This window comes from Falco peregrinus, chromosome 1 (genome assembly GCF_023634155.1).
Source record: "Falco peregrinus isolate bFalPer1 chromosome 1, bFalPer1.pri, whole genome shotgun sequence".
Lineage (NCBI taxonomy): Eukaryota > Metazoa > Chordata > Aves > Falconiformes > Falconidae > Falco > Falco peregrinus.
In genome coordinates, this window is record NC_073721.1 from 66,660,312 (window position 1) to 66,681,879 (window position 21,568).

Genomic DNA, 21,568 nt, shown 5'->3' on the forward strand with positions numbered 1-21,568 from the left:
GCAGCTCCCGGCGTGCACCGCGCGGCGCGCCCGGCCTGCTGGGAGCCGTAGTCGCCGCCGCCTCCGGCCGCGTCGGTCCCGTGTCCCCCCAGTCCTACCGCACCGTGGGAGCGGCGGCCGCTGCGGGGCCGCCCCGCCCAGCCCGGTACCGAGGGGTGAGAGGGGCCGCGGGGCCGGTAGGAGCGGGGTCGCCCAGCCTGGCAGCGGCGGGGCCCAGGTGAGGGGAGGGCCCGCTGCTGCGGCCGCCCTGGGCCCCGCCTGTGGCAGCGAGGCCGGGCGCGGGTCTCCGCTGCCCGTGGGGCCAGGCAGCCCCTTCGCCTGTCGCGGAGGGTCTCCGCTGCCTCTGGGGCCGGGCAGCCCCGCACGCCTGTCACGGAGGGTCTCCGCTGCCCCTGGGGCTGGGCAGCCCCGCACGCCTGTCACGGAGGGGCCGCCGGGCCCGGGGCGGGGGGGGGGGGGGGCGAGCAGCGATGCCGAGCTGCAGGGGAGCTCCGCGCCGGGGGCGTGAGGGGGAATGGCGCGCCCTCTTGAATGAGAAACCTGCAGGCATGAGGGACTTGGGAAATAGTGGGTCCTTTTTCACATAACCAGCTTACTCAGCCATCCCACAGCCGTTCCCAAGCCTGCTGTATTCCTTAGAATTGCAGCAGATGCTCTTTGGCCGGAATGAGGCATCGTGAGTTGATGTGAGGGTGCTGAGGTGAAAACCAGAGGAAAGCAATGCTCTGCCCAGTTCTTGGTGGTACTTTTGTATTTTTGATACAAATAGAAGTAGAAACCTTTTATTTGCAGGTTCTTTGAGTTTTGCTTCATCGTGGTTGGAGTTTGGTTTGGGTGCGTTACATTTCAGAATCAAGTATGTTGTTAGTAAAGAGCATAGACTCATATTCTGAGCTTTTACCCAGAAGGCACCAATGATGTATAGTCAAAGCCTGAGCAGGAAAGTCACCACAGAAATAGTCTCTGAATACCTGAAAAACTGAGAAAAGTGTATTTATGAAGGTGAATGCACTAAATGAAAGTTTTTCCAGGCTTTTAATTTGTATTTCTTTTTTTTTTTTTTTTCTCTCCACCCAGAGCATAATTTTAAGGAACATGGAGGAGTGAGCTCCTGGCAGTTTCTTGAATTTCTCATCAATCTGATTTTGACATGATCAAATGTTTGGTGGAAGATGTTCGAGCCAAGCTGCGTTCTGGAGTGACTATCAACTCACTGGGGCAGTGTGTTGAGGAGCTTGTCCTCAATAGCATTGATGCCAAAGCAACATGTATAGCTATCAGGGTGGATTTGGAAGCTTTTAAGATCCAGGTGGTGGACAATGGCTCCGGGATGGGGAGAGAGGACTTAAATCTAATGGGAAAGCGGTACTTCACCAGCAAGTGCAGCTCAGTGGGAGACTTGGAGAACCTGACGTTCTACGGTTTTAGAGGGGAGGCTGTGGCAAGCATAGCCAACATGGCCAGTATAGTGGAAGTTTCATCTAAGACCAGCAGGACAGCAAAAACATTTGTGAAACTGTTTCACAATGGGCGAGCACTGGAAGTCTGTGAAGCTGAATTGAGCAGACCAAGTGGTGGAACTACAGTCACTGTGTGTAATCTGTTCCATCAGTTACCGGTGAGGAGAAAATGTATGGATCCTATGCTGGAATTTGAGAGAGTGAGACAGAAAGTAGAGGCTGTTTCACTGATGCATCCCTCTGTTTCCCTTTCTTTAAGGAATGACATTTCTTGTTCTATGGTGCTTCAGCTCCCTAAGACAAGAGATGTATACTCACGATTTTGTCAAATTTATGGGTTGGGCAGATCTCAGAAGTTACGAGAAATAAAGCATAAGTCTGGGGGATTTGAGATAAGTGGTTATATCAGTACTGAAGGACATTACAACAAGAATATGCAGTTCTTGTATGTGAATAGAAGGCTTGTTTTAAAGACAAGACTACATAAACTAATTGATTTTTTATTAAGAAAAGAAAGTGTCATTTGCAAGGCAAAAAGTGGCCCTGCGAGCAGACAGGCTAGTTCAAGTCCCGGTCGCCATCGTTGTGGCCCGGAATTGTACGGGATCTTTATTCTCAATGTGACCTGTGCATACAGTGACTATGATGTGTGTCTGGAACCTGCAAAGACTCTGATTGAGTTCCAGAACTGGGATGCTCTTCTAAATTGTGTAGAGGAAGGAGTGAAAATATTTTTGAAACGAGAAAATTTATTTATTGAACCGTGTAGTGAGGACATCAGAGAATTTAATGAAGATAATGACTTTTGTTTGCATAACGCTCCAGTTCTGAAGCCCTCAATTTCTGATGAGAAGAGTATCCAAGACAGTTTTGAGAAAGCGTGCAATGAAATTGCAGATTCCTATGAAATGTGTAACTTGCAATCAAAAGATGTAAAAAGGAAATCTGTTACTGCAAAGAAATCTTCAAATCTTACAGAGTTAAATAAAAATTTACAGGAAACTGAAATCACCCTGAATCAGAAGATTGCTGAACCATCTGATCCATGTAGAAACAATGAAGTGGAGATTTCAAGGCCCAGCAAGGATGACACGACTGATTTCATTGTATCACATATCTCTGAGCAGGAGCCAAAAGACACTAACAGTTCCCAAAAAGCGTCTGATACTCATCTGAAACCTTCAGAAAATCTTCATTCTTCTTTCACTGGAGGGGCCAGATCAGAAATAAGAAAAATAGACTGTTGTGGTGACCTGCAGCATTGTGCAGAGAGTTACATAAAAGATGTGGAAAGCCAGCAAGGCAAAGCAGTGCACAAAAGTGATAAGGTCTGTATCTTAAATAATGATATTATTCAGTTGCCATCTGAGGGAGAAGACTCTAATGAAACAGCAACGGAAACTGTTTCCGGAAGTTCATTGATGAGACTCTGTAATGCAGGAGGAGGAGACAGGGAAACAGTTGAAGTGACAGATGATGCTAGAAGAGGACCTGTTAGTTCAATACCGTTACGATTGTGCTCTACAGGCTTCATAACATGTGCTAGGCAAAGTGAGCCCCCACATGAATGTGAACAAACAGAAACAAATCTTGCGTTAAACATGCAGTGTAGGCCTGGCCCTGTCGGTGCCAAGGATATTTTTGGCAACAAAGTGAATTTTCGGATTCAGTCTTTAAATGGTAAGAATATTTCCAGTAATACAAATAAAGAATATCCACCTCCTCACACCAGAGAAGTACGCATGGCTGATGGTAATGAGTGGTTGGAGAAAAAAACTTTGTCAGATCAGGTGCATGAGGAGATAGCTATGCCTACTGCCACCGGTAAAAGACATTATGAGACATCAAATGTTACAGAATTGCCGCTGGCAACTTCTTCAGGTATTCCTCACTATAAAGTTACAAAAAGCCCTAGAAGACAAATAGCTGTGCCAAGATCTCAGCCCTCTAAGAAGCTGAGCTTGTCCACACAGCTGGGTTCATTAGAAAAGTTCAGGAGATGTTATGGGAGAATCAGGTGTACACTACCAACACCATTGTCAGAGCGAAGTGTAGTTGGTCTCCCGATTTTAAATTCACAAGCTAATTGTGACTTTTCAAAGAATGAGAATAGTCACCATGGTAACTTGAGCACTTGTGAAACTCCAGCTGTGGAAGATACAGATTCGAATAATAGTAGCCAAGTTTTTGGTTCTTTGGAAGAGACTTTATTCTGCATTGAAGAAACTTCACAGGACAAACGAGCTCTTTGTCAGAGTCCTCTGACATTGTCTGATTACTCTCAGGTTAGTAACAAAAATGCAAGTTGTAAAAGATCTCCAGGATCGTTGTCATCCAAACTGTCCAGGATGAAAAGTGGCGGCAAAGTAGAAGGACAACTTGATGAACAACTCCAAATAGGTCCAAGTAGAAAAGATTACTATTTTGATCTTGAATCTTCAAATAACGATTTTTTGTATAATACTTGTCAAACATATAAATCCTCAGTGGAAAAAATGGGGGAATATAGTTACAGCATTTCTAAGGAGGGTGCGTGCTGGCAGTCAGACAGTATAACAGAGTTCATGAAAGGTACTGTTAGCCCATCACCGCTCAGCAATGTAGAAGGGGAATGCACAGTCTCTTCAAGCAATATTTTATCATTACCTGCTAAAAAGGATTGTGCAAACATAATCTGTAAAGATAAAAGCACATTAGATGAATCCTCAGAAAAAAATTTGAAAGCTACTGAGGTTCCCCATATGACCTTCCTAAGTAACTTGGAATTCTCTGCAGACAACACAAGCACAGGTGATCCCAGAAATGACTTATCTTGTTCTGACTGGCTGCAAGATTTTGATGTTTCATCGGGTAAGACAATATACATCAATAAAGCAACAGGACTGAGCACCTACAGCACTCCTCCTACGGAACAATTTCGAGCTGCCTGCATTCAAGATATAACAACAATGGCTGTGAATGTTGTTTCAGAGAATGGTAAGAGAGGTGGTGGTAAAAATGGGATGAGGAAAGCCATTTGTTTTCTGTTATGTGCATAAAACATCTTGCTGGTAGCACCTGACTGTATACTGAAATAACTGCTGCCCTACATGTAATAGCTGTATGGAAAACAGGAAAGTGTTGGGAACTATGGAGACAGTAAGATGTTAACATTCAAGATACTAAAAGATGACTTTTTAATAAAACAGTAAAAATAAATGTCAGCAACTTGTCAATTACCAGACAGCTGCCTAGTTTTCACTGGGCATCATGACATTTACTGTGATCACAGTTATATATAATTGATGTCATATATAAAATGAGAAACATACTTCAAAGCAAGCGTACCAGAAAAATATTGTGGTTTTTACCATTTTGTCCTAAACAGTTATGTTTCTAAGCATATGTTGTTACTGAAAGCCCCATATGAAGATGATATTTTTTCAATCTGCATAGACAATTTAAAACAACCTTTGGAAAATGAATGAAAATCTTAACTCTTCGTTGAGAATGTGTAATCTCCTTTCTGCAGATTTTGGAAGGCTGTTCCTTCACACTTGGCTTTGTAGGAGGTGTTGTACGGTGCTGGTGGTGGTCTGATGGTGGAGCTTTTCCAGGAATGACAAGACACTACATTGCATTGTATTTTTCAAGGGTGTGGTGTTCATGAGTCTTCATTGATCTGTCTGTTGGGTCTAGCTTTCTGTGTCCTCCTGATCTGGCTCGGCAGAATAGTGTTTTTGATAATTCTCCCTTCCATGGACGTATCTTTGTTCAAAGTTGTTCTTTGTTCTGTCTATAGGTAGATTTTATGAGTGAAGATGCAGCTATTCCACATGTAGACTATTTGCTGCTGCATAATTTGCCCTGAAAAAGTAGTCTGAACTTCTTTCTAGATGGTTCTCCCATGAAATATTTGTCTAATCAATCATGACAGCCTCTGGTTTGTTTCACTTTTTCTGTTATTTCCTTCTTTATCACCAGTTACAGAAACACTGGTGCAGTAGGTGTTTCAGTTGTTAAGCTATTCCCTTATAATAATAATAATTTATGCCAATAATTCTTAATATTTATGGTGTTCCATTTAAGTAAATTTGTTAGAAATTTGCTCATAAATGTCTCTGGTTTTATTAGGTAAAACTACTTGCAAGTGCAAATGTACTCTCCCGGACTAACACTTTTAATTTCTGTGGGTCAGTTGCCCACAGTGCTGTTTGGTAGCCAGCCAAAGCACTGAGATGTGAAGCTTGACCTTCCACCCAGGGCGTTTGGGTAGCACATTCATGTTTATGAAGAGAATACCTCATGTACCCTTTCAGATTATGTATATAGTCTGTAGTCTTGAAGATGTGTATTGTGTTGTATCTTTTTACCTCCAATGGCACTGTTCTTTCTTAGCCTTATCACTGGTGTTACTCTCTGTCGTACCAATGGTGCCACTCTTCCTTAGCTCTGTCAATGGTGGTGTTCTTTGGTGAGATGTCTACTGCAGCTTTTTTTAAGTTGAAGGTTGGACCTCCTAGACCTTCACAGGGTGTTTGCACTGTGGCTAGACCCTATAGAGCTTAGATTTTTGAAGTTCAACACAAACATTCAGACACATTTTTCAAGCAAAGGATATTCATTCTTTTAAGCCGTAGGAATAAACATAGCTGTATCCTAATGTAACCTTCATGTCTCTTGCTGTTGAGCACTGTTTTGGACTGTTGTTAAGACCCAGGAGTGGAATAATTTCTTCACTTGCTATGTATGCTTTCACTTTGCTTTTTAGAGTAACGTCAGTAACCCCAAGGTGTCAACTTAGAATTTTGTAGCCCCATGATTTATTAAGAACGGCATCTCATACACAAATTTAGGGAAAGTATATTGGTGGGTGACAGGTGGAAAAAGGTAGGAATAATCAATATCATCTTTTCCATTCCAGTGGTGGCCATCTGCCATCTTGTCCAGTCACAAGCCATGTGCTCAACAGAAATGCTAGATTTTGTAGGTTAGCCTCAGGCATCTTTGTACTGATTAAGCTGAGTGCTATGGGAAAATCCATCAGGCTTCATTTCACCATCAGATGCTTTTTTGAATAATTTAATGCTATGCATTTGTAGGTTAACATCCCGGTTCAACTTGGTCTTTCTTATGCCAGCTACAGTTACGTTTTTTGTTACTTTTATTACATTATTGACTGATGCGTCATTACAGTAAGGATATTTTAATGATCTAATTGAGGTTAGTGAAAATGAATACTCAAGCATGGTACTTGTATGTGGTTTGCATGTATTAAGTAGATACATTATTATCCTCAGCACCTTTTCTGACGTTACTTGCCAGAAAAATCATATTAATATCTCTGCCAGCTCTGAATTCTTATTGGCCTTTGGGCAAGAAAATCCTAGCTGTGTGAGCAATGTATATCCTGAACAAGGATTTTCCTGCAACAATAAGCAGGGAGATGACTGTTTATTACATGTATAAAATACTGGACTTCTGTTCATATAGATCATGTATGCTTCTGTCAGCTTGAGAGATAATACCTTTCTGTGACAATAGCTATAAAAGTTCTGCCAGAGTCTGAATTAGCCAGCATTCTTCAATTGGCCGCTTTACCAGGAATCATGTCAGGCCATCTTGTCCTCTCTTCTGGATTTTGTGACAATGGGATGCTGAGTTACTCTCCTGTGCTGGGCTGCCAGTTTGGATTCTTGAAAGGATTCTTGGTCCCCAGGGTAGGACTATCAGTGGTCCTTACTGGAATGGAGCCAACACTCAGGAGTCTACGGACTGGCCTAGGATCTCATAGAGCCTTTTCACACAGCTTATCAGCACGCAGCTGTTTTTCTTTGGCGTTATCACTCTGCCACTTTTCCTGAATGCACACCCTTAATTTCTCAGTAGAAAGGAACTTTATTAATTCATTATTATTTCACAAAGAATAGAAGTCTGAATTGTACCAAAGGAAGGGTGAAATGTTTACCACTGTGCTGGAAATGTGGGCCACTTTTCTTAATAATCTTGATAACAGTGCAGGTTTGTAATATCATTAAATCATTTCTGGGTGGGTAGGAACATGTTGTTAGGCTAACTCTGATATCTCATGCAGTCTCACTGACTTGTAGTTTTCAGTTTTACAAGTTCCTGATAACTGTGATAAATACTGATAGGAGTGGTGATAGACTGACAGTTTTGCCACTCCTTAATGGAGGGAATTCAAGAGTGATTCAGTATCTGACAGACTGCTATATGCCTCCTCTTTTTCTTTGGGGATAACACTTCTGATTGCACTAATTCTGGAAATAGTTGTTACATTTTTAAAGCAGCAGCCAATTTTTAAGGACAGTCCTGCAGAAGCCACGGTACTATTTTAAAATGCATTTCCTGGTGCGAGTCTGGCAATTCTCAACTTTTTACATACGTACTTTTAATTCTCAATGTTAGATTGCAAAATCTGTGGGATACTCTTAATTTGTACAGGGCTAAACACAGGCTTGTTTACAAGAATATAATAATTGTACAGCTTTTGTAATTTTGCATGCTGTTGAATCTACAGCAGTAAATTTGTATTGTGTTTAGGGATTCAGTTCAGGTGCCATCCCTTTAGAAGTGAGATTGTGCTACCCTTCCTTCCTAGACCTCGAAAAGAGAAGACTCTAGCAAGCCAGGATCTGCGAGGTAGGGCCAGCTTTCCAGGACACAGTGTTCTGTGGCAAAAACAAATCAAAGAATTCTCCCAGATGTCCCAACAGGAACCCAGAATTACTCAAGGTCTGTTAACAATGGGACCGTGTGAGTCATCTCAAATCTAGAACTGGAAAAAAAAAATCTTTTAGGGTTGAAGGCAGGTTAGGGGATACTTATTTACAGGATGAAATACCCAGTTCTTTGTTGAATTATGTCAGTAGTTTAAAGAATAATTACCTACTCCCTTCTTTGTACTTGTTCCAACCTTGGAACGTGAAAAATAGTTTCAATCCTCACAACTTTTTTTGTGGTGGAAAGGATGAAATCATCTTTTTGGTATGTGGCTTTGTCCAGAGGGAGTGGGTAGCTAAACAGGTCTTTCTTCCCCCCTTCCCTACACCCCCCCACCCCCCATTTCCAGGGCCTGTTGAACTGTGCTGCAGCAGTCCGAAAGCTGCATAGTGTCCTTCCTAGTTAAAGCAGAAAGTTAAAGCCCAGTCTCACGTTCCATTATTTATTTGTACATTCTGCCCTTTTTATGAAGGAAAAAAGTAAGGTAGTACTTGTGTGAGGTAAAGGTACCCAATGCACCTTCCACTGATGGATGGTGGTAGCCCCTGTGTTGTGTATGTGTTCTTTCCTAGATGCTGAAGGGGAGTCTCTCCAGTCGTTGCTTTCAGAATGGCATAATCCTGTTTTTGTTCCCTGCCCAGAGGTGAGTGTTATCTTCCATCTCGTGCTAAGGTAAGAATCATTTTAGCCTTCGGTTATTTTCTGACATGGGGGCCAAAATTGCAAATACTGTAATAATTACATATAAGGTCTTCAGTGATATATTAGACTGTAGACCTGGCAGTTACGTTTTTTTATAGACTAAGTTATCATGAATTTGTTCAAAGTCAGAGAAGCAGGTATCAGGCTAATCTTTTGCTTATGTTATTTCAAAAGCAAAACATTATTGTAAGCTGTCTTTCTTTCTACTGTCTAAGAGATAGTAATCTTAAAAGTTATCAAATGGCAGAATTGTAATATCGTGTCTGTTGTCTGTGAACAGAATTAAAATAATCCACCTTTCTTCTCTGGGATGCAATGGGTCTTAGAAGTGTATTTTACTATAATTGTTTTTATAGCCTGGCAGGATTATAGCATGTGAGAGGGAAACAATGTTGGAGCTTTTAGAAAAACTTCCTTTGTTGTCATGAGATAGCATTATCTTTCATCATCATGCCGTGTGTGTGTGTAAACATACGTATGTAACCATTTCCACCTGCAAACAATAGGGATGGAGTAGCAAACCACCTGCTGGTGAGTTTCTGAAAAGGAACAGTTTTGTTCAGTTGTTGCCGTGATGTGTACTCTGACTCATTTCAGGGTAATGCATCTTTTGTAATGCAATCCATTGAGAGCTCACGTAGGCTGATGATTAACTTCGGGTTTTCTGGTAGGTACTTGAAATCAGCTGAATGCATTGAAGTTAGCAGGTAATATCCAGATGGGAAAGTATATGGGGATGGAAGCAGAGGGTTATGTTGTGTGGTATCTTTAGCTAGTGCTGTTCCTTGCAGAAAGCTTGGTTTGTCAAAATACAGACTTAGTTCCAGTTTTTCTTAAAGCTGGTTTGTTGGGAGTATTTTATGTTTGTTTGGGTTGTTGGGTTTTTTTGCCATATCCTTTATAGCCTGCCTGATCTGTAATTCTGTTTTTACAGATTGCTGTTGATGTGACCAGCGGTCAGGCTGACAATCTGGCTGTAAAAATTCACAATATATTGTATCCTTATCGTTTCACCAAAGATATGGTTCATTCAATGCAGGTACTGTATGATCTATTACTAGTTTTTACCGCCAAATTCCCATTCAGCAGATGGGATTTGCTGATGTTTCTGCCTGGTGGGAAAGAGGTATCCAGGGAAATAGTTCATATCCCTAATTTTCACAAACACCAACAGAATTCTTGGTTGCTGTGTGATACCAGCAGACATATGTCATGCCAGATCTTAGTATCAGCTTGTGGTTAATCAGCTGTCTGCAAGTGACTCTAACATTCCTTGACTTTATGGTTAAATCAAATCAAGAGGCAGCCCTACTACTGCTGCTTAGAAGCACTGTTAACTAAATGATATTTCAATGGGCAATTTTTTATATTTATTGTAGGCATTCGCTTAGTTTGTACTCCTCTGAAATGTCTGTCCTGCATCTTCCATTTGTGTTGACCTTAGAAATTTAATTCTTCAGCAGGGTAATTTCAAAAGCAAATCTCAGGCTTCACAGAAAGGCTTGAAATTTCACTTCAAGATTTATGTCTGCCCTAAAAAGTGATTCTTAAAAATGGCATCATAGCATCAAGTTTAACTGTTTTAGTGCTTCTTTATCAAATGTTTTGTATGTTAGCTTAAAAGCTAATGTAAATGTGTGGCTTCAATTTGCGTTCTTTGATGGTCTGTCTGGACTGAAGTGCCACAGTGGATTCTCTCCCTTTGTTGCATCCCATTAACAAAAGCCTTCCAGGCCCAGTTAGCATTATTCTCATGCAATCAGGTTGCTGATTTGAGGCTGCAGGTTCTGACTGTGTGGGACATGGTAATGTTGATCTCCAGAGTGGACAAGGATCCAAATGATTCCCTTATTTCTGTTGTGTGTGCAAGAATAACAGGAGTAAATAAAGTTATTACAGTAAACAGGTTATGTTTCAAAAAGACAGGAGAGGAAAGCTGGAAAATGGAAGGTACCATTTTTCTGTTTATTCATAATAAGAACTATTCTTTAAAACTTACTGAGTGGTTCTGTAGTTAACTTTACCTGCGTAATGTTTTCCTTTTTATGTTTCAAAGGAGGTAAAGCTAGAAGAAATTACCACTTCCCATCCCTGAAGAAGCTAAACGCTACCTTCAGTGCCCTATTGTAATTTTTAGAATCTCCATAGAAAAGACCAAAAGCACAGAATGTTGCATCATACCGCAGGAAAAGAATAAATAGAATCATTAATGTCTTTCATTCCTGCAAAGGAATAGGATCATCTCTTCATTTTTACCTAGGAGGTGAACAATGCACATGTTGTGAGACAGAGAATTCAGTGAGCTCTGTCTATGTGACTTGGGGAGAAATTCCTCCCTAACACCACATCTGTTAATTTACATCTAAGAATAAGATACTGAAAGCATTGTGCAGCCCTGCTCAGTATTCCCTGTAGCTGTGGTTCATTTCTGATGCTTGAGGGAAAGGTGGACTCAAGTCATAGAGGCAAATTCTACATCAGAAAATGAGATTAAAAAAAAAAAATGCTTCCTGACTGCTACAGATGATCAGCACAAGTCCTTAAACACAGGACAGTTTAAAAAAAAAAGGTTGTTTACATTTTCTTTTGTTGATAATCAGCAAATCAAATACTCAGAGTCGCTGTGCACAGCTTTAACTCACAATTCAAGAAGGCTTCTACACAACCATTTAATCTGTAGATTAATTCTGTAGATTTCCAGCTCCAACTTAGAACAATTAGAGCTCTTGCCCTTTTGACTTTCTTTGAAAAAAATTTGATCCAGAATAATTTTCTTGGATATTTTAAAACTTTCTCTTTGTTCCAGACTAAATTGTTTCATGAGCAATTTACAGATTTGACCTTGTGCCAATATTGTATTTTGGCTTAAATAATTGCTGCCTTTTCCATATTTAGCCCCCCACTGTATTTATAAAGAGTAATTATATACCATCTTGGTTTTGCTAGGACAAATTCTTTAAGCCTTTGGGATTGGAAGAGATGTGGTTTCCGCTCTCCTAATCATCCTACTAGCTGTTTGTTGCACTTGATCCATTTTGATTGTTGTCTTCTTTTGTTTGTCTTAATTTTAAAAATGATTTTACCACTGAGTAGTGATTTTTCTGAGTATCTTACAGGTTCTTCAGCAAGTGGACAATAAATTTATTGCTTGTTTAATCAACACTAGGAAAGAAATGGATAAAAAGGCAGGTAAGAGTGGTTATTAACACAAAGTTGAGGTGTCTGTCAAGTGTATTTAGACTGCAGAGGGAATGCTATCCTGTTTGTATTCTCTTCTTGCCTTGGGATGATACTGTGATTAGAGGAAAATGTTAGTCTTCACTTGAAATTTCCTGGATCTTCTTTATCTTTATTTTGGATGTTGTTGAATGTTCCTACTGCCTTCAGATTAGTGTTATAAAAATAGATTGTACTCAAATTACTAACATCTCCCAGATTCTGTTCACAGTGTCTGGACATATTCATTGTTGAAGCTTGCTGAAGCTGTACAAAAAAGGCATTCAAACCCAGTAGTTTTTGTAACATTTTTAAAGGCTGTATTAAACAGAACACTTTGTGGGTGACCTCAGCTCTCAATCTGGCGTTAGAAGATGTCCATAGACAAGAGTTTCTGACTCAATCTAATTACCTTAATTTAAACGCCAATTTGGATCACTAAAATTCTGTTCTGTAGTGACTTTATGTTCTGCCAACACAGCCTCCTCCTCACTTTATTTCTGTAAAACTGGTTGATAGTTATCTTCTAAATGTGGGCTGTAGAGAGCGGTCATTCTTCCCGACCTGTGCAGTTGTCTGGTGCAAAGTTGCCTATTTCTCATCTGTTGTGGTACATTTTTAGATGGAAACCTCTTGATCTTGGTGGACCAACATGCAGCTCATGAACGGATCCGCTTGGAGCAGCTTATTGCAGGTGAGGGTTCTGACAGTCTTGGGAAAAAAGATAATTAGTGCACATAAAGTACAAATGAGCTGTTTGGGATGTATAGGACCAACAGGATATTCGTGTCTCATCTTTATCCTGATCCCTAGGAGAGTGCAGACATTCAGTATGTATAGCAGTCATAGTATTGGCAGCTGAGAATTGTACAGTGTTTCCAAAAATAGAAGATACAGTCTTTACTGACAGAACTATCAAACGAAAATAGTCCTGACATAATGAAAGAGCAGGAAGACTGATAGGAAAAACAATGAAGAGGAAATAGAACAACATCAATAAGATTATATGGTTATACTGTGAGGAATAAGACATGGGATGCGGACGAAAGAGCATAGTTCATTTAGTTCCTTTTTAGCTGAATACTGTACTTAAAGCCTAACATTTCCACAGTCTGAAACTGTTTGCAAAGGGATAATAGTCTTCTCTGTAAGCTCATTAGCCATCGGTTTCACTGTTAAAAAGCACAATAGTCATCCATCAAGTACTTAAAAATCATTGACCTTCTCTTTCATCAACAAATACTGCGCAGTTCCTGCAGAGAGGGTTCCGGGAACTCCACTCCTTTTGGTCTGGTAGTGAAAAAAGTTAAAGAGCGAAAGGAGAAACGCTTAATTAATAGTATTTTAATGTCATTTATATCAGACTTTTCTGTGGAAAAATTGCTCTCTCTGAGTTGGACTAAATATATCAGTAGTTTTTTTGCTATTTAGGGTGACTCTTTTTTGGAACTGGTGGGAAAAAACAAAGTGGCATTAACCAACCCTTCCCCAGAGACTAGATGTCTGGTTTGTGACATTCCCAGTCCTCCACAAGTTTCAGGAGAAGGCATTCTGTGGTCACTTTTTAATCCAAACAGAGGATTACATGCCAAACCATAGGGTCATTAAGGATAATGCCTGCGTAAATACTCAAAGAGGGAATACTTCTAAATGATTCATTCACAGATTCCTATGAGAAGGAAGCTGCAGCATGTGGCAAGAAGAAATTGCTGTCCTCCTCCATCTCTCCCCCTTTGGAAATTGAAGTTACAGAAGAACAAAGAAGATTTCTGCGGTTGGTAATGGCCAATAGCTCTAAACCTTTGGGGATGGCTCTGTTGACCAGGAAGATCTCTGTGCATTGCTAGGTTACCATGAAGCTCAGGAAAGAAGCTGTTGATTCTTTCCTGAGCCGAGACCAATTGGCTATATCTGTGCCGAGGAATATAGACGTGCTTCTCAGGCATGTTGTTACAACATCTCAAGACAAAACCCTGTGATATGCCATCTCGGTGCTGCCGCAGCGTGCTCTGCTTTCCCTGGGAAAGTAAACCTTCACGGGCAGGCCAGTAAAGTGCCAACGCAGTCTCCAACAGATCCTGCTGTCTGGGGCACAGGACTTGGGAGTGTACACCAGAGTCCAGTGCCCATAGTGTTGATCTAGTCGCTGATTTAACAGGCAGTGTTTGGGAGGGATGGGGTATGGGAAGTCTGTGTTGTGAATCCTTCAAAAACACATTCTTTAATCCTAGGTGCCTGCCAAGCGTAACTAATGAACACTGTTGCCCAAATGTTTCAGAATGGGGGCCTAGCTACTATTAGGATATTTAACTTTTGTACTGCACGTTTAGATACAGATCTGTTGTTGGACTGTTGCAGACCTATTGGACAATAATCAAGCTTTTTTCCCCAAAATCCCTGCCTGTCACCTGCCGTATGCATTTATGGTTTTTCCCCCCCCTGCATTGTCCTTCATTTTCAGGTGAAGTACTATCTTAACGTTCACAGGACTACCTCATTATTCTCAAACTGCTCTTTTTTGTGATGTCTGTGGCAAACTCCACAGCTTTTAAATCACTCCTTGTTACGATTGTTGCCTGTTGTAGGGATACATTTGTTTGGTGTAAAGTCCTTTTTGGGCGTATTCCAATCATAACAGTGTCACTGCTATATTTGTTTGGTAACTTTTTTGACAGTGGCCAGTACCAGAAATTCCAAAGGAATGTGTAAAGCACTAGCCTTAGGGAAAAATGTGAGGTTGTAACTGTTGCTGTTCATAGTTCAGGAATATTTGGATGCCTTTGTTGTTCCCACCTCTGAATGATGGTCTTGCTAACCCCACAATATTTGCAGTGCCTCCTGATGTTTGCACTCGTCTTTGAATGTCTTCGGCTTCTGATATATCTACTTTTGAGAGCAGATGGCCAAAATTTAATACAATATACCAAGTGAGGGTATCATGTTGATTTGTATGGTAGCTTTGCAGTTGTACCCATATTTTCTGTCTATTATATCCACTTCTGATATTTTGTTTGGTTTTTTGGCTACTGCTGCTTGCATGAACTCCTTGTTTGTTGAATAGTCATGGCAATGAAACACAGAGTTGTGGGGTTTTTTAGATTTTTGCTATTTACCTAGAAACCAGCAAAATGTGCAAATAGATCAAATTATTCCTGATAATTTGCATATATTTGTCTTTGGGAGTAGTGAATTTAGGTTTTTATGTCCATTTTTAATTATACTTTTTTTACTCATCATTTTTCTACTTTGTTTACATTCTGATTGAGTTCAATATCATCTTTAGTCTCAGCTAACCAAAATAATTTGTTTTCTACAAATCTGTCTGCTTGACCATGCCTCTTCTTTTCCATGTCATTGATAAACAATTATGAAGATACAGATGAGGACTCATGTTGAACACTGAACATCTGTTGCCAGCATACTTTTTTCCGTAGTTTCTAAGTCACAACAAATGTTACTCTTCTATCCATGACAACTTCCTGCATTTGCTTTTCTAGCTACTTTTAAGAGGCATCATCAAAGGCTTTTGAAAGACCAAATAAATTTTGTGAGCTGCTTTTCTTCATCAGCTAAATTACAAATAAACTGCAAAAATCAGAAAGATAAAGTAAATCAGAGAGGCATGGTTTTCTTTTAAGGACACTGGTTAAATTACTCAGCACAGTGGGATGCCAGTTGTAATTTTCCATTATTAAAAAAATTGATTCAAGAATCTTACTAGTGCTGGCTTACTGATGCTTTTATTGTGTTGCTCTTTAATTTATCGGTATTTATTGGCAGTTCATCTCTTTTCAATCATTCTGTGCGACTATCCTTACTAAAAATTATGAATTAAAAAGTACTGTGTACAAATCTAAATACTGTTATTGTTGCTGGCAGAGTATAACTATTCTGTGTTAAAATTGGATGTAATGAAATCAATCAAGTTCCCTAAAAGACCTTTCTCTTCAGCTCTGCTTGCTATTTAACAGTTCAGCTGGACCTCTGGTTCACCTGCAGCTTTGATTCTGTTATTTGTCCACCAAGCATTGTAGTAATGCATTGTTCAGTTGACTCTCTTGAACTTCCTTTCCCCCCAACACCCCCTTAAAGAAAAAAAGAAAAGCCCTGACTGACTTCAATAGCTGCTTGGATTCTGTAATTTCACCACAATGGGCTTTTTCTGTCTTTCTTTGCTTTTGCTAAAGGCTATACTTGTCTTCCTTTTTTGGGTAGAATTACACAAGTCATCTTCATATGGAGGCTAATAATTACATTATTCTCATGACTGACTTTAGTAAGTCTAGATGAGCTGCTTTTTTGTTCAAAGAATCTCTTTTCTAAAAAGAATCTTTTTTCTAAAACTGACCTTCACCAACTGTTTTAAGTGAATATTCCCTGAGTTAATAAACTAAACTATATATTGCTACAGTTGTTTTCATTTTGAAGACGAGTTCTCGTCTGACTATGAAGTCCCAGTTTTGCGTGTATTTTTCCATCCACAGGGTGAAATACGTCAGATCCACCAGAAGTTGTTCTTTCCTGGGTTCTCTTTGTTTAATGGGATATAAAGTTAATTATCATAAATCTCTTACAATATTTTTTCCATTGTAAATATTTGCTATTACACGCCAATTGAAATCACAATTTTTTAGGTTGAACTGAAAGGAGTCTTTATGCTGCATAATTTCAGTATTTGGAGTGTTTGTGTGTTGAACCAGACACCTCATGCATCTTTAGTAAAGACAGATTTATAAATATAGACATAAAGCTCCACATAATACAGGAACGCTTAGATCTTGTGGCTGTGGAACATGAAATACGCACAACTGACTGGAGTGAAAAAATGCGGCTGAATGTAGGCTGAAAGGGCAGAATTACTTGGAATCTCATGATGCATGGATTCTTGCATCTTGCATTTTACGGAAACTTGCAGGAAGAAACATACATGTAGACTACAGAAATATTTATGTATGCTGTGGAAACATAGCTACTGTGGTTGATGTCTTTCTGGTATTTTTTTTCCTCAGATGCTGCTACAAAAATTTGGAGGACTTGGGTCTTGAATTATCATTTTCTGAGACCAACAGCTCCTTGATTCTAGTGAGGAAAGTGCCACTGTGTTTTATAGAAAGAGAAGCCAACGAATTACGACGGAAAAGACAACCTGTCACTAAAAACATTGTGGAGGTCAGCTGTGGGTATGGGTGAAATTCTGATACGGGGTCTTGCTCTGTGTTAATGGCCCAGGGTATTAGAGTATCTCTGTTATGAGGGAGACAATGAAGTCCCTTGGCGAACATGGGTGTCATCCCTTTTAATAGCTAAATAGTTCCACAGCTGAAGTCCCTGAACTATAACAGAAACAATAAGAGACTGTTTCAGACTTGGACTAGTGAAGAAGCTAAGAAAAACAGTAAATAGTACAGATGTTTCAACAGTTTACTGCTCATGAATGCTTGAATGAACAGTAAAATGATCACTATTGCCAATACAGAAATATTATTTGTTAAGATTTAAAGTTGTTGTCATGAAATCTCTGCATGGGCAGTACAGCTTTCTAAAAGCTGCTGTTCCAGATGTTCTGCAGTTTGAGGAAAAAACTGCTGAACTGATTACTTGCAGTTCCCATTGCAAACATTTCTCCACAATCATAACTTCTTCAAGGACTCCTTAAAAATTGTTCCTGAAGCACTGTATTTAGCCCCTAGGCTGAGCCATTGTGAATCAGTCCTGTCTTCCCATACATCTTTTCATATGAAAAGAAGAAACAGAGATCATAATCTGATTTAAATTTTCTTTTCATACCTTGTTATGATCTGGAAGAACTCAAAATGCAATCCCCTGCTGTGATTTGGGAGCCAAGAACACTAAAAGTGGTGGAGGAGGGGATCAGGTCTCTGCCTCGTGAGCACTCATTGTTAGTTGACGCCTCAAGATCTCATAAGCATTTTGGCAGATCTCTTCTGCAGTCCTTTTTATTTTAATTAGGACTGGTAGCACCTCTTCATGATTGATTAATTCATTGCATTTTAGACATCAGAAATGAAACCCTCATAGACTATCATCCAAAGAATGGGCAGCTATTCAAAGATAACATGCATTCATTGCACCCTGAGGTATGAGAGTTCCATTATACCCATTCTACACATAGGAAACTGATGCAGAGAGAAACCAAGTGATTAGCCTAAGGTCTGGTAAGGTATTTGTCAGAGGCCAGGACTTGCAGCTAGATCTTTCACACTGTGCAACAGCATCATTTTTCCTGGTTTTGGCAGTTACACAGTAAATTATACACAGATGTGGACAAAGTAGGATATGGGTAATGAAAGGGAGAAATAGCAACTGATAATACCTTTTTTCTTTCCAGGAGCTTATTCAAGAACAAGTTGAGGTGAGTTGGGGCTGCTTCTAAAACTGACTATAATAATGCAAAGCTTACTGCATGAACCAAAGGGAGTGTGTTAAATCTCAAATGAGAGGTGGGCTAGATAATCCACTAGCTTTTCCTCATTTTTAGTCTCTCTTGTGTTAAAGTTCTTCCTTTTTCTCATATTAAATGGAAAGTAAGATGATGTTCCCTTACTACTTTTAGCTAGTGCAGACCACAGGAGGAGGAGCACGAGGGCCACTGCCTCTGACATTTCTGAAGGTGTTAGCTTCCCAGGCCTGTCATGGTAGGGAAACTGTACTTTTCTTTCATTCTTTTTTTTAACCTTTCTGTCTCTACACATCTTCCCTGGGGCAGTGGTTTTAGAATGTTTGCAGGAATTCTAGGATTAGTTTGTGCTTCAGAGGGAAGAGGAGATAAAGGTCTTTTCATGGACTGCACTGTGAGGGACAAGCAATGCTGCTCTGATTTATTCATGTTTTCCAACCCTCATATGAAACACAGATAGAATACAGTTCTGAGCTGCACTCATCCCTGTGAGCTCTAAACCACTCAAGTAACAGCTCTGTGAAGGGGCAAGAGGAGGTGCTAGAAGGTGCTTGAAAGCAAGTAGGAAAGATCACTTACAGACCCTTCCCAAAAAGCATTTTTTACTTCATGTAAGTACCAAAAGTGCTAGTTTAAGTGTGCCTGTGACCTTTGAAGTATTTTTGGAAGGAGTTCATTAAGAATTTACATCTTCTAAGGGACTACGGCTTTCCAGGACCTGGAAATGAGCAGACCTTACATGTGTAGATGGCAGTAGCTCTATAGTCTCTTGTGGCAATTCCTCTGCCATATACAGTATTAACAAGATTATGCTGAAGAGATAAACGTGAACCGAAAGCATCTGTTTTCACAGCGTGTCACTGCATTTTACAAATTGCAGACAGTATATGATTTTCTTTACATCTAAAAAAGTCCCATGGCTGAAAGACAGATTGCAGATGGTCTTGTGCATCTGTGAAGACTAAAGGTTGTAAACACCTCTGAAATGAGTCCCTAACACTCTGCTCTGATTTCCTTTGGATACCATTAAGTGCTCATTTCTCAGAAAGGACTTAGTGGCAGGGCTAGCATTTCGTCTTGGAACTGATGCCTGTCAGTGGCAGGCACATCAAACTGGTAAAGCCTATGGAACTGATATTAGGTGTCACCTTGGTTTTTGATTTGTGAACTGCTTATGTCTTCACCTGTAACACAGGCACACACGCACATGTAAAAAGCAAAAAACCCCAAACATTTGCCTCTTGCAGTGTCATCTGAAAAGCCAAAAACTAGTAATCTTAGAGTCCATCAGACCTAGGTTGGGTGAAGGTTTAGGCCACGGGAAGCTGATCCTTATGTAGCAGTCTGAGCTAAGCCCCAGGTCTGCCCTAATGCAGCCTTTGTGCCTCCCCAGCTAATCTCTGGGAGCTGCCTTGTTTTTGTGAAAACCACAGAGTGGAGGGAAGTCAGCTGGGTGGTTTGAATTCTCTTTGGCAGCACATGGAAGAATTTGTATCTTTTTTTCAGGAGCTATTAAGTTTAATGAGCATTTGACTTTGGAGGAGAGCTGCAGGCTTATTGAAGCTTTGTCATCTTGCCAGCTGCCCTTCCAGTGTGCTCATGGAAGACCTTCCATGATGCCTCTTGCAGACACAGACCATCTACAGCAGGAAAAGCAGGTACTGTGTGGGAGACAGATATGCCTCTGATAATCCACACTCTGGATTATCAGAGGCACGCCCCATAGGTGTGTTGGAACTAGAAACCATCAGCAATGGCTGTATCTTACTTGAATTTTTACATAGCTGATACCTCTGTCCTGCAAACATTTTAGCAAGGACCTTACCATATTTCATTTGAATGGTCACATTGACTTGAATGCAGTCCACACGTCCTTAAAAGTTAAGCATATATTTAACGTGTTTGCAGTTTTTAAGTGTAAAACTTAAAAAATAGGTAAATTCTGATATTCTGCTACTGGAAGAGATAATAATTAAACAAATGCCTGCTTCCCTGAAGTTTAAGGTGTTGTAAAAAGGGGGGAGGGGAGAAAGCAAAGAAATGACAACACTTAAAAAAAATTATTCCTTCTCCTTTGCTATTACTGTGCTATGTTAAGTTATGAAATTGGATTCTGTTGAAATCCAGGTGGAACTTCAAATTAGATATTAAAAAAACTTGGGAATGACTGTATTAGGGCAACTGTGGAGGCACTGAAGCTCATTTACTTAAATGAGTTATGATTTAGTGCTGCTGAATTTTTCTCCCTCCAGCCTAAACCTAATCTGGCTAGACTGCGGAAGATGGCACGAGCATGGCATCTATTTGGAAAAAAAACCCAACCCTAATCAAAAAAGTTAAGACTGTAAGCTGCAACCACTAGAAGTGTTGGTATGATCCAGGTGCCCCTGTTGTTAGCAACACCCTGTGTGGAGCCAAGTTTCTGAGCCAGTGCAGTCTCCTGCTCCGAGTACTGACCTAAGAAGCAGAGGCCAGGCAGGAGAACACAGCAGAAGGAGCCCACCCCACGTAGCCTGGAGAAGCATCTTCAACATAAGGAATTACATTGTAAGCCTGGGCCTTATGTCAGTGCTTGACGATCGGAGGCAAGGAGTTGCACCCTCTCACAGTTACTAAAGTGCTTTTTTTCAGCAATTACAGCATGATTCTGCATAAGAGAGAAGACACTTTATTTTATAGTGCTTTGAAAATGGGGAGGTATTTACTAATAAAATTAATATAAACTCATTCCTTGGGCTCATGGTAGTGGTTGGAATGAGGATTGACCAGCTTCATAGTATATACAGGCCAAGTTAGGATCAAAAACCATTCTTTTTAACTAGCCAACGAATGACACACAGATTTCTCCAGCTCCCTGCAGTTTGTGTTTTTGAGTGAGAGATTTCTAAATCTTAGTATAGCCATACATTCCCAGGGTACAGAAACTTACCCCCACAGAAATAACTAAATAGCCCATGGCATTTTTTTACAATAGGTAGAATTTTTTTACAGGTCCCAATTCTATTTTGCATCTCAGTCTAAGGTAGAGGAGTAGAGCTTATTTCACAAT

At 40.3% G+C, this 21,568-nt stretch overlaps 1 protein-coding gene across 7 annotated transcripts; it reads left to right on the forward strand.

The window, feature by feature from the left end:
- Nucleotides 1-26: 26 nt before the first annotated feature.
- Nucleotides 27-21,246, forward strand: MLH3 (mutL homolog 3). Of its 7 annotated transcripts, none has more exons than XM_055799988.1 (13): nt 27-217; nt 1,078-4,436; nt 8,004-8,102; nt 8,756-8,826; nt 9,820-9,924; nt 12,002-12,074; nt 12,724-12,795; nt 13,767-13,875; nt 17,111-17,270; nt 18,451-18,474; nt 18,676-18,757; nt 20,026-20,177; nt 20,772-21,246. In XM_055799988.1, the coding sequence occupies exons 2-13, from the start codon at nt 1,151-1,153 to the stop codon at nt 20,844-20,846; spliced, it is 4,308 nt and encodes a 1,435-aa protein (XP_055655963.1). In that variant the 5' UTR covers nt 27-217; nt 1,078-1,150; the 3' UTR covers nt 20,847-21,246. The 7 variants fall into 7 exon arrangements, 5 of the variants coding, with proteins under 5 accessions (XP_055655963.1, XP_055655978.1, XP_055655970.1 ...); XM_055800003.1 differs by having other exon boundaries at nt 27-176; XM_055799995.1 differs by having other exon boundaries at nt 27-145.
- The last annotated feature ends 322 nt before the right edge of the window (nt 21,247-21,568 follow it).

Coding starts and splice junctions, on each gene's coding strand:
- MLH3 (XM_055799988.1), top strand. CDS start 1,151: ATGATCAAATGTTTGGTGGAAGATGTTCGAGCCAAGCTGCGTTCTGGA. Junction 12,796..13,766: donor CTTGGAGCAGCTTATTGCAG/GTGAGGGTTCTG, acceptor ATTCATTCACAG/ATTCCTATGAGAAGGAAGCT. Junction 13,876..17,110: donor GAACAAAGAAGATTTCTGCG/GTTGGTAATGGC, acceptor TTTTTTCCTCAG/ATGCTGCTACAAAAATTTGG.